General features: G+C 45.9%; 1 protein-coding gene across 3 annotated transcripts in view; it reads left to right on the plus strand.

The window, feature by feature from the left end:
• The window catches only part of myo6b (myosin VIb), a 39,429-nt gene that overhangs the window by 8,682 nt on the left and 17,700 nt on the right, over positions 1-13,047 (plus strand). For 2 of the 3 annotated variants that reach the window (XM_048974751.1, XM_048974752.1), the window contains exons 2-14: positions 260-397; positions 2,942-3,011; positions 3,263-3,336; positions 3,924-4,053; positions 4,951-5,056; positions 5,314-5,369; positions 5,727-5,824; positions 5,954-6,118; positions 7,821-7,901; positions 9,892-10,072; positions 11,107-11,251; positions 12,606-12,763; positions 12,843-12,934. In XM_048974751.1, coding sequence (XP_048830708.1) covers positions 281-397; positions 2,942-3,011; positions 3,263-3,336; positions 3,924-4,053; positions 4,951-5,056; positions 5,314-5,369; positions 5,727-5,824; positions 5,954-6,118; positions 7,821-7,901; positions 9,892-10,072; positions 11,107-11,251; positions 12,606-12,763; positions 12,843-12,934 — 1,473 coding nt within the window. In that variant the 5' untranslated portion in view covers positions 260-280. Of the gene's footprint in view, positions 1-259; positions 398-2,941; positions 3,012-3,262; positions 3,337-3,923; positions 4,054-4,950; positions 5,057-5,313; positions 5,370-5,726; positions 5,825-5,953; positions 6,119-7,820; positions 7,902-9,800; positions 9,855-9,891; positions 10,073-11,106; positions 11,252-12,605; positions 12,764-12,842; positions 12,935-13,047 lie in introns of those variants that run through there. The other variant, XM_048974753.1, reaches the window with a different exon arrangement.

Genomic DNA, 13,047 nt, shown 5'->3' on the forward strand with positions numbered 1-13,047 from the left:
CCCATTTATCCAACATCCCTGGAGTGTTTTGGGGGTTTAGGGCCGTGCCGAAGGGCGCAGTGGAGATGGTTTGCTTTACCCTGTGCTAGAAATAAATTGCGATGTTTGATCTGGCATCTAGTGTGAGGACAATACAAAAGGAGTTATGTTGCTTTATTTCTTACAGATAATAATGTCCAAGTTGCAATTCCATTCGGGTCCTGTAAGGTATTAGCAAGCGATGCTTAGCCATTCCCTCGCCTGCTCTTCTGCTCCACAGCCCGGACGGATATCGTGTGTAATGGAGGACGGGAAACCAGTGTGGGCTCCCCACCCGACGGAGGGCTTCCAGCTGGGAGTTATCGTGGACATCGGGGCCGACACGCTGACCATAGAGTCCCTGAGTCAGAAGGGCAAGGTAAGTCAGGCCTGGGGCTGAACGATGCAAGAGAGAAAGTGCACGTTCCGGTGTTTGATGTTTTTTTTAATATTGCGGTTGAAAATGTACTCAAAGCAAACTGCGGCAAAATAAATCTTATCTATTGACAGATGATCATCGTTTCTGTCGAATCCAAAATATTTCCATGCACGAAAGTCTTTCAATGACCAGCGTTTGTTCACTTTTCTTCTCCTCTGGCTTTTCTGTTAAATTCCTCTTAATTCTACGTTGTCTGAGGGAGTCAAATAACAAGGCTGAAAAATGAGAGATGGGCTTGGGGAGTGCATGCAGAATTCATGCAAAAGCCAGTTATTTTGTTGTTGTGTTTTTTTCTTTAAACATACTAGATAATCGTGATATGATACCTGCTTATGACAGAGTAAATATGTTTTAGCGTAACGTTGATTTTTAGCTATCGTCCTTGTGGTGCAACAATTGCATGTGCATATTAATATCTGGCATGACGCAGGGCTAGTGAGAGCTCGCTGTAACCTTTCCCGTTGACTGCGTCCTCTTGTTGACTTGGCTCCCTCCTCCTTCATAGACCCTATGATGGACGCTGTGTGTTGCCATGCAAAGGAGCACAGTGGAAATCTGAGAACCATTCTGGTCAGAACAGTGGAAAAACAAAACCATGTGATTCAAGAGGGGGGGGAGAATGGTCGGGTTTTTCTCTTATGAGCCCCAAGGGAAGGAGCTGGAACAGGATCAGTATAGAAGTGGGGGTGCACAAAAATGTTAAGTTTCGGTACGAGTAACGGGAGAGGGGCTGATTCAAGCCTGAGTATTGGAGGGGCTTGTGGGTAATGAGCGATAGGCTGGGTGTGGGTGGGGTGACTGCGGACGGAAGGAAAAAAAAACCCAACATTTATGGTAGCTACACAAAAAGAGACTGGTGGATCAAAGGCGCCCAATATTCCCGTTATCCGTTATCGCCCCCCCCCCCCCCCCCCCCCGCCGCGAAGACACGCTACCCCCTCGTCCGTCAGAATCCCAAACCCCAAGCGAAGGTCGAATTGCATCCCATACAAATTCCTCCAACCGTTGAAGGCCTCCTGCAAGCCCGCCTGCGAGTTAAGAGCGTTTCCCGGCGTGTGAAACACGGTCATTAGCGAGCAGCGGTGGAGCTGTAGCAGGTCAACACACAATGCTGGTCTGTCTTCATCGGTGCCTGTTTCACGCCACAGTCCTGTCTGTGCTGTGTATGCACCCCCCCCAATCCCACTCCTGCTCGGGTGAGGGTACGGCAGCCGGGGTCCATGTGACACACAGCGGCAGCAATGTGTCATTGTGCGGGCGAGCTGGTATTCTTTAAACGGGCCGTCTTTATTATGGGGCGGCCTTTAATGTGGTGGAAAGGGAGGGGGGGCACTGGCTGGAGGGGCAAATCACACCCCCCCCCAACAATTATCATGATTCACCATGACGGCTCAGGCTCGGAATGTGGATTGTTGATACCGCGTCAAGTCGACACTGATTCAGCGTGACCCCATGAAAAGAGAGAGGACGATTTGGTCTGACGTATGGCGCCCCTTTAGCGGTATGGCGCCCCTTTAGCGGTAGAGGCTAAAATCAAAACGAACACGCATCTTTTCCGCCATCAGAATAAGCAGTGATACTCACCGGCCACTTTATTTGTTAGCATCGGGCTGGTCCTGCTTTTGCTGTCAGAATTGCCTTAAATGAAAGTGGCACAGATTCTACAAGGTGCTTGAAACATTCCGGAGACTTTGGTCCATGTTGACATCACGCAGATGCCGCAGATTCCTTGGGTCTTGCGTATCCAGTGCCATTATTAATACTGTTGGCGTTTGCTGACATTTTGCATGGAGAATTTGATGAAAACCGAAATGGAATTCGGATATCCTCAGAGGAATGATTAGGTCACTCGATTGATTAAATCAGCTGTTATATTTGCCGTCTCTGGTTTCCTCTAAGTCAGTGGTTCTCAGACTCGGCCCTCGGGACCCACTGCCCTGCTTGTTTTCCAGCTATCCCTGCCCCACACACACGTCCCAGCTGTCTCTCAGGGCAGTGGGGCCCGAGGACCGAGTTTGAGAACCACTGCTCTAAGTGAATGTAAACGAGCAAGAGTTGAGGTGGAGAAATGATTGCTAACGTGCCCCGGCCTGCATGGTCTGCCTCAGGCCATGTGTGTGTGCGTGTGTGTGTGTGGGCTGAGGGGGGTGTCATGTATGTATTACATTGTGGTGACCAAATGTCCCCAAATGATAACCTGTTGTTTTGACATTATGGGTAACGTTTTTTGGTCCCCACAAGGGGAAACTCAATTTTATAAAAACACGTGACTGCAATCGAAAACCTAAAAATGTCAGAAGTGTTGTATTTTGTTTGGCTGCTTGTGGTTAGGGCTGGGTGGGGGTTAAGGTTGTCATTTTGGGCTTTCGGGTTTTTCCCATTGAAATGAATGGAGAGTCACTATAAGGACATGAATACAATGTGTGTGTGTGTGTGTGAGAGAGACAGAGAGAGGTATATATTTTCCCCTGTCATCTTTTGTAGACCCTTTTAGCACCAATCAGCCAAGTGTTCCCTGCTGAGGATGATGTCAACAAACACGTTGAAGACAACTGTAAGTTAATGATTTTTGTCATGATGTACGGGGAGACAGTAATTAATCTTTAGTTTAAAAAAAAATAATCATCAAGGGCACAGTAATAGAACCTCGGTTTGCTATAATGTTTCGCGTCACATGAGGTATTTTGATTTCGTTATGTTTTGTCTGTGATTTGGGTGATTCGGGACAGTTCCGGCCGCGTTTGACCTTTTGCGTTTCATCACGTTGGAAATGAAAACAAAGGAATCCATCTCATTCTGTCGCAGGCTCCCTCATGTACCTGAACGAAGCCACCCTACTGAACAACATCCGTGTTCGCTACAGCAAAGATAAAATATATGTGAGTGTTGGGCTCCATTTGCATCTCCGGGCCCCTGTGATACAGGGAGAGGTTTTAATTTTCCCCGTGAATTTGCATAATTCATGAGGTGGTTCACACACAGAATAATTCCCCATATTTGAACTCGTTTGGTAATCGTCCCCCTGACTTTTCCAGTTCCCCATGGGTGCACCAGTAGTGGCAGGACACAGGGGGTGTCACTTATGCCCCGCCTCCCTTCCTGAGTTTTCTGGGCGTCCTGAGCACTGTTGTTGTTGGGGGGGGGCTGTCTCTCTGTCCCTTCCCCACCCCCAACAAACCCCCCCCCTCATCTCAGGTGACACTCCTAATATCTCCTGCATCGCTATCGTGTTGCGCTGTGAAGTTAATTAGGTCTATTGCCCCCCCCCCCCCCCCATATCTGGCTGAGGTGAGGAGTAACTGAGTGTCTTTTAAACTGCACGCCTTGGTGTGGTCTGTGGAAACCAGCCGGTCAGCCAGATGCTGCTCCTCACTGCTTCCATGTGCCTGACGCCGATGTTGCCGCTGGAATGTCTCCCCTGGGCGCCTCCCCCAATCTCACTGTTATCACTCACTGTTCCTGCCAGACGTTCGTCGCCAACATCCTGATTGCGGTGAATCCTTATTATGACGTTCCCAAGCTCTACTCTGCGGAAACCATCAAGCAGTACCAGGGGAAATCCCTGGGCACACTGCCACCCCATGTTTACGCAGTCGGTGAGCATCATGCCCTGGGGGGGGTGCTATTGCATCCCATCTGCACAGTACCTCCCACATTCTGAAGATGTGCAGTTACTGGATTGATGGATGGATGGATAGATGGATGGATGGATGTTTTCAAATGCTTTATTCACGACTATTTATCTGAACGTTTATTCCCCTAGTGGGCTGGTATTAACTGTATATCAGGGGTCTCCAACTCCGGTCCTGGAGGGTTTCTGTCCCATTTGGCATCTGATGAGCGTCACACCTGTTCCTGGTATTTACCTGAGAGCAGATGTGGCTCATCAGAAGCCAGGTAGGATAGAAAACCTACTGGACGGTAGCTCTCCAGGACCGGAGTTGGAGACCCCTGCAGTATATCAAGTTCCCCTAGTTGGCTGGTAGTAACTGACTTGTCAAGACAATATATCAAGTTCCCCTAGTGTGGCTGTACATTTCCTTATGTCGTCGGTGCTCTTGCCTGCATGTTCAGTGCAATAAAAGCACCTTTATATCATCGGTATGCAACTTATCTGTGATGCCAAAAAGGCGATGATACACAGGGCAACTTTCTGAGCAGTGTTGCTGGGCAACTGCCAACCAAGTGAGGCAAAGGGCAACTCATCTGCATCTCGGTGATCATGGGAAGTTGCCCACTGCCAATGAAAGGTTTTGAAATATTTTTTTGCCCAATATCAATTGGAATGTGCATAAAGTTGCCCTGTGTGTCGTCGCCCTAAGAGGTGATGGGAGGCTGGCTGGCTGTAAAACATTTTCTCTCCCCTAATTTTCATTAATATACCTCTGTATACAGGAGCAGCCTTTGAAACCTTACCGTGGATTTTGTCCTCCATAGTGTTTTGAAATGTGTAAGTAATGTAGCACGAAGCCATACGTTTCCTTTCCCTTCAGCGGACAAGGCTTACCGCGACATGAAGGTGCTGAAGCTGAGCCAGTCGATCATCGTATCCGGGGAATCGGGAGCCGGAAAGACGGAAAACACTAAGTTTGTTCTCAGGTACCCCCCCCCAAATTGCGATATTCCCAAAATATTTAATGAGAAGATACTGAATCCCTTTTGTTTTGTAAAATGTATTTTTCTGAGGTGACGGTATTTGTGTCGTAAAAATGTGTCTACGGATGTACTGATTTCTTAAAAAAATATATATGCAAATACTTTAGAGGGTATTTATCTTAAATTATACTTCTAAGCAATATTATGAAAGAGTTATTTTTCCAGCTTTATTATTTGTGTTAATTTTCTTTTTCCTTCAGGTACTTAACAACCTCGTATGGCACAGGTCAAGATATCGATGAGAGAATAGTTGAAGGTACTGATTGTATGTGTAATGGAGTCATGTTGAATGTAAAACTGAAGTTTCAGTAAAAAAAAAACAGAATTATTTAAATTAATAAAATAAATAAGGGGCTTCAAGTTTACAAATGCAGTGACAGGGGTGGGGCCATAGGGGCCAGCTCGAAGCTGATTGGCCCCTATAGTGTCCCCTCCACTGTCACTCACACATTCAAAAGATGTCATTGGCTGATAATAAGGCCGGCCGTTCTGTATTAATTATGGCCCCTGTTATGCCCTCCAAATGATTACATTTTAAATTGGATTTTCAGTGTTTGTTTGGCAAACAAATCCTTGTCATAGCTGGTGCTGAACAGTCAGTGTCTCTCTGCAGCTAACCCTCTGCTCGAAGCCTTCGGCAACGCGAAAACTGTCCGGAACAACAACAGCAGCCGCTTCGGGAAGTTTGTGGAGATCCATTTCAACGAGAAGGTACAGCGAGGCGCATTAAGCGGAGGAGTTTCTCAGCGATCGTAGGGAAAGTGTAATTCTAATAAGTATTACTGTTAAGGGCGAGGAGGCTCGCTAACATTAGTCACCTGTCTCGTCCGTACCATTCAGAGCACAGTGGTGGGGGGTTTCGTGTCCCACTACCTACTGGAGAAGTCTCGCATCTGCATGCAGAGCAAGGAGGAGAGGAACTACCACATCTTTTACCGCCTGTGTGCCGGAGCCTCTGAGGAAATCAGACAAAAGTTGCATCTTGGATCCCCGGACAACTTTAGGGTGAGACAGTAGGAGCCATGCTTGCCCCCCCTCCATGAATGAGCATATGGTAGGTTCCCTCCTTGATGGGAATCTCCAGAATATGGTGTCTGAGTTTACCCATCATGCCTTGACGCCGTGTGCATGGCGGATATTATGTGTGTCCAGCACCATCACGTCAAACTAACAGGAATAGTGTAGAATCAAGTTTAGCGTACTGAAATTTAGTTGTCATTTTTTAAAACACGTATTTGGTTATCAGCAAGAAAGTTAAACATCATTGGCAATCTCAGTAGTGTAAATGCTACTACTTTGCCTAATCTGCATATTTCTCCCCAGATAAAACATTAAAGGGACTAGATAAGTAAGATCTGACTTAATGAAACTGTTTTTTATGACCACTAGATGTCGCTAGAATACACATAATAGTATCTGTAACAATATGGTAGTTGAAAGTAACAAATAACGGCTATATTTGATATGTTTTCCCGTGTTGTGAAGGTCTGATGCTGGTGCAGGAGGTAATACTGGCATGGCCGTCGTTCGGAGACGGTGCGGTCGGCTCCCTCATTTCTTCTCGATCTCTACTCATTACCGTACAATTATGCATGTTGTCATACTGTTGATAACTTAATCACTTTTTTTTTTTTTTTTTTTTTTACCAGGGCTAAAATGAAAACTTTCTCTAACTTTTTGCTCACATAATTAATTGTCTATTCAGCATGATCCCTGAAGTCCCTGAAACTCACGAAAATTAAATTCGATATATTTCATATTAATAAAAAGGATTATCTGATACCGTTCCTGGCCGCGTTTGACGTCTGCATTTCATCATGTTGGAAATTAAAGCAAAAGAATCTTGTTATTTATGAGCTTTTAGGTGTAGCATGAGAGTTATTGGTCTTAATTGATGCGCCTTTGCTCTAGTGGGTGTTTTTTTTCCTCCTCATAAATGTTAACGTCGGTGTTTTCTTTCCCTGTTATCAATTGCAATTTCCAAATTATCTGGAGTAGACGAGCCTGCTGAAAAGTCAGCCATTATGGTGATTTATAGGGCTGCTCTTGTTTACAGGGATGTTAACATTTCTGTGAACTTATTAAGCGTCTTGCTGCCGCCGTCTCTGTGGACGGTGGGCTGTTAACTCGCTGGCCAGTGGTGTGAATCCAGCCTCTACCGTGTGTGTGTGCGCAGTGTGGCTCTTCTCCATACTCTGGGTATGGAGTGCACTGTCAAACAGAGGAATGCTAGCAGGGCGGACGTGAGGCGTACGAATTTGAATTCGAAGTCGAAATACATTTATAAAGCAGACACTTTTATCCAAAGCAAAGCACACTTTTTTTAGAAGAATCTGGGTTACTCGGTCACTGGGTCAGTCAGGGGCTAAGGGCCTTGCACAGGGGCCCAATGGTGGCATCACTCTGCAACTCTGGGATTTGAACCAGTGACCTTCTGATCACGGGCATGGTGGTATAGCCTACCTCTGAGCCACACGTCGCCCTGAGCTGTGTACCTCTAGCGATGCAAATGACGTTAGCTGAGATCAGTCTGCTGGGCACTTTGTATTAGTGACACGATATTAAAATCGGTAACACTGCATGGCATAAATATTCGAATGACTTCCCGCCGCTATTTGCTTTACTTTCCTTATCTGATAACATAGTATTAGGTTACATTTTTATTGTGTACAGTTGAAATGTTTATTCGATTCTTCTCTCTTGGCAGTATCTGAATCGAGGATGCACCCGCTTCTTCGCAAACAAAGACACTGAAAAACTAATTCTGCAGAACCGCAAGAGTCCAGAGGTAGGCGACGTTTAAACTTGCGTCTGTCAGCGTCTCTGCACCACAAAATCAGGGCAAAATCACGTCTGAGATTAGGGGATATTTTTCACGAAAAGTCCCTGTTAATATACCTGCGCTCCTCTTTATAAACGGGTTTTTGAGTGTTCCAGGTTAGTGAAGCTTATCTTCCTTATAATTACCCAGAGAACAGGTTATGGTAATTTTATTAAAATATTTTTTTTAAAGATGATTAGAATTAATACATTGGAAAATATCTTGCAGATCCTTCTTGTATAGTATTGCAGGTATGTCTTCATACTGAAAGGAATGGAAATTGAGTACTTACAGTTTTACACAACTTATACATTTTGCATTTTAGTGGATGCGATTTCGCTGTCAGATACGATTAATCAGTTCCGCATATTTTTTCTCAGTAATTAACAGGACATTGAGTGGAGTGAAATTACTTGCAATTATCTCGGTGTAGACACGAATTCTGCTCCGAATTAGCTTAATGGTAATTAATACCCAAAGGTCGTGTATTTTCCGAAAATGAAGGCAGGCAGATGTTCCTATTGCTGACTGGTGTATGCACACCTATCAATAAACAAAATATAATTTTCCCTTAAGAACTAGGCCTTATTAATGGCATAGTTAGACAAAATATGTGTTAGGTACTTATCTGTAGAGTGATTCTGTGCTATTAATTATCTACAAGTAATAATAAGCAACATTAATTGCTAATTACTTACTGATTACTGAAAAAGCTTTTTTTTCTACTTAATGCTCTAATTATGCATGTCTGTGGTGTAACTGGTGTTACTTGCCACATAGCACTTTTAAGGGGATTATTTTTAATTAGCTTCCACTTAGCACAGTTACAAAAGGGCACCTGCAGTGCTGCTCACGCAACGTTTGGTGCTTTGAAATGTTTCCCTAAAGATCCTAGGAATTCTTCCTAAAGACCTCAGAGTCTGTAGATGTATGGAGATATTTTATGTGCCTGGTTCAAAAGCTACGTTACCCATTGCTTTATTAGTCTGGCTGCTATTTGTAGTACAAGTTTGCGTAAACTTTAGACACGTTCATAAAGACCCACAGGTTGAATAGTGTTTTTTTTCCCCCATGGCGCGAGTCTTCGTTCCCTTTTCCACACTGTCGTTAACACCATGTACTCCCCGCTGACATTAATTCCACGCCATCTCTCCACACGGCACCTCCTCTGTTTAACGCAGGATAAGGTGATTCGCCCGTGTTTGTGTGGCATGAATGCCCGCCTCCGGATTGAAGCCGTCTAATGCGGAGCCGCATGCCGCTGCTCGTTAATTAAGCGTTTTGGTTTTCTGCCAGCGGTGTGGGATCTGAAGTGCCATTTCAACTAGTTTCTCAGAACGCCACCTGGATGATGCCCTGATCGCACGCAGAAATCTGCTTTGGCTACAGAATCCACGGCACTCCGAGCACGATGCTGTCGTTTTTATCGGCAGTCAGGCACAAACTAAAAATTAACCAAGGCTTTAACGAAATCGTGTTCCATTGTACGGTATACAGCAGCACAGCACATATAGCTGTGATGGTGGCCTGCTTGCTGTCTTGCTTTTACTAAGACATTTTGGCTCTGCAGTGACTTTAGCAGGTTATATATATTCAGCTGCGATCCACTATAATTTGGAAATGTAACTTTTTTTTGCAGAAGCGAAACCACTTAATGTAATTGTTGTTGCACTGTCAACACATAAGGATTGTCCATTTCTGCATCATACTGTGGCATTCTGATTCTGTCCTTTCATATGAAAGAATTGCAATATTCCGCACACCCTCTCCTTGTGCCCAGAGAAGTATTTGTGTGACAGAGGCAGTGAAAGGTAGCTTTGGAGTTTCATTGCATGTTTGATGTTCATCTTGAGTGTGGCATTGCAGTGATGTTGCCGTGTCCAGTTATGAACAGCCAGCTCAGTCTGGGTGGTACCAGAAGGGCTAAGGGAGCCTTGACCCTCCTGCGGTTCTGCAGCACCTGAAGCTTAGTGCCCTGAAGGACCCGCTGTTGGACGACCAGGGTGACTTCAACAGGATGTGCGTGGCCATGAAGAAGATCGGCCTGGATGACGCCGAGAAGCTCAACCTCTTCCGGGTGGTCGCAGGGGTTTTACACCTGGGGAACATCGACTTTGAAGACACCGGCAGTACCTCAGGTGACGTCCCCTCCCCATCGCCACAGTAGATGGGACATGACCCACATGTATTTGCTGCCAGATCAGTTTTTTGATGTTCTGCCAGTTCTACTTTCATTTATCTCCTCAAGTAGGCCTTTTTGGCTCATAGATGCCCACTCCAGAAATCTGTGCTCATTCTCACGCATTACGAACGGTTAAACGGTTTAAAATTTGCAGGGGACAGCCAGGGATTGATTTGAAGTTTATCGCCATGGCGCCAAACCTGCAGAGAAGCCATCAGGTGCTGCTTTCTGAAGATTAGAGTCCTGCAACGACGATCTGGTGTTCAGAAAGCAAATAGTAACTTCTTGGTTGGAAATGCTGATGGGGAACTTTATGCAGGACACTGAAGTTTCCATTTAGTCATCGTGATTTGAAATTATCCAGTCAAGCGAAGAAGTGATGCTTCCTTCCTGGTCTACCCTGAGAGGGGCTGTGTTTAGATGGAAGTATGGCACAATTTAGTGGCGACCCTGTAGCTCACAAGACATTTCGCCCCCGTGTTAAATCATTTGTGGTTAAGTTTGTTTAGAGTTTAATTTTATTCCCCACATCTTTGATATCCACCATTGAGTGAGGCATTGTAGTGATGTTGCTGTGTCCCGATATGAACAGCCAGCTCGGTCTGGGTCGTAGAAGGACTTAGGGAGCCTTGACCGTCCTGCAGTTCCACGGCACCTGAAGCTAGGCGCCCTGAAGCACCTGCTGCTGGTTTTGTTACCGGTCCACCACCACAGATGACTTATCTCATTAGCACAATAACTCAAAAAGTATTTGACAGATCTTTCAATCTCAGCAGACACATTATATGGGTAAAGATCTATAATTCACCCAAATACAAAAAGTTGGACTTTTAATAAAGAATCTTCTTTTAATGATGGACCCGTCTGGTTAATACGTTGTTGTCCTTCCGACAGCACCTAGATTTTTGAGCTTTCATTCCTGTTTTTTTTAACCTGTGTGCATGCCCATGAATGGGATTTTGAACCCTGAAGCCCCATGTCTCTCTCCAGGAGGCTGTACCTTGAAGAACACGTCCAGTTCGACACTAGAGCACTGTGCAGAGCTACTGGGGCTGGACCATGAGGATCTGAAAGCCAGCCTCACCACCAGGGTCATGCTCACTACATCAGGGGGAACCAAAGGGACTGTAATCAAGTAAGAGCTGCTGTTGTACCATATGATTTCTGATTCTGTTGTGAATTTATGCCCTTGACAATTTGTGCGTTTATTAATAAGGAATTCAGTAATATAGTTTTGATTATTCATGCAACGAATGTGGCCTTAGACATGACCGCCTACCACTCCTGGGAGACCTTATGTCCACTTTTATCTATCTCCAAGAGTGTGACTTGAGTCGGTTTGTGAAAGGAATATTGATGCTTTGGTTATCCGTAGGTGCCCAGTCTGCGGTAAGCGATGCCCCCGGTAAGCTGATAGGGTCCAGGTGCTTTTCACAGGATCCCGCCTGGCAGACACGCGACAGGGAGCGGTCACTGCGCGGGTGTACGCAGAGTGGCGGGTGCGGGTGGCCAAGGCTCCTGTTGCCCTCTTTGTCGTCTTTTGACAGAACCAATGATCTGTTGGATTTGAGCACTTGACTCAAAGGTTTACAAAGGAGCAGGATGCTACACTGAACAGAAGCCCCACCCCCTACCCCATTTGTTTTTGTTGCTTCTTTGAAATGCCAAGCAGATTAATATTTTAACATATACAGATGCCGGCCTCAGAGTATTTTGGCCGATGAATAATGTAGACGGAGAGTATCCCGGTGTCTCGAAAGGGGCCTCAGAGGGGCGGTATCACAGAAAGCCAGGTCCCCCATCCCCCAACCCTAGGTTCTGAGGATCTAATGTCCTAGAAGGTCAGCAAGGTGGCAGCAGTCACGTCAGGAGCCCCCTAGGGAGGTTGCGGTCACGGTGGGCAGAGCCAGGTGACACTTGGGAGGTGTTTGGTGTCTGGTATGGCAAAGATGGTGGAGGATAAGTGGAGCTGAGAGGCACCAGTATTCTAGATTGCTGACAGTGGACGCATCACTCCACCTAGTGGTCAAGCCAAGGAGTTAAAACCTCCCCTCCGCCCCCCGTCAGTAACAATGTAATTAAAATGTGTAAATACGGAAATCCATGGTGACGGTAGATTACCGGCACATTTCCAAGTCAGCCTCGGCGCTGGTCCGTTCCCTGAGGCTTGGGTTAGTGCCGAAGGCTTCTGGCATTTTCAGTGGGATCCGCAGAACCATCTGCTTCACACCTCCGAAGATCATAGCTTTAAGCTGCACGTTACTTAGTCTGGTGGCCGGAAGAGAGAGGTGGAAAGGTCATGCTTTGCCTCGGGCCAACCTGCTCACCGATCGCCCTACTATTCCCACAACTTTTATGCAAAATTTTTGTTTTGTACTTTTCATGCTCATTTTTTAGGAAAAATTACTATCCACATTGATAGAATCGTTTGTATGAGGTGTACCCACGGAATGACTGGCGTCTTTTCGTCACCTACTTCGTCTCCCTAGGGTGCCACTGAAGGTAGAACAAGCAAACAACGCCCGCGACGCGCTGGCCAAGGCCGTCTATAGCCGTCTCTTCGATCATGTAGTGAAGAGGGTCAACCAGTGCTTCCCTTTCGAGAACTCGACCAACTTCATTGGAGTCCTGGACATCGCTGGTTTTGGTCAGTGGATGATGATGATGATGATGATGAAAGTGTCATGGGATGAACGCATATTGACTATCGATTTTACTTCCTCAAGAATACTTTGAACACAACAGCTTCGAGCAGTTCTGCATCAACTACTGTAACGAGAAACTGCAGCAGTTCTTCAACGAGCGCATCCTGAAGGAGGTGAGGACCCTGGGCGCAGCTCCAGTCGTGCTTCTTTACGTGCCTCGGGTTCCGATTGGCTGCCTGGCAACCCTCTGAAATGCTGGGTGACTTTTCCATCACTTTGGACAGGC

Source organism: Brienomyrus brachyistius, chromosome 14 (assembly GCF_023856365.1).
Source record: "Brienomyrus brachyistius isolate T26 chromosome 14, BBRACH_0.4, whole genome shotgun sequence".
In the NCBI taxonomy this organism is placed as follows: domain Eukaryota; kingdom Metazoa; phylum Chordata; class Actinopteri; order Osteoglossiformes; family Mormyridae; genus Brienomyrus; species Brienomyrus brachyistius.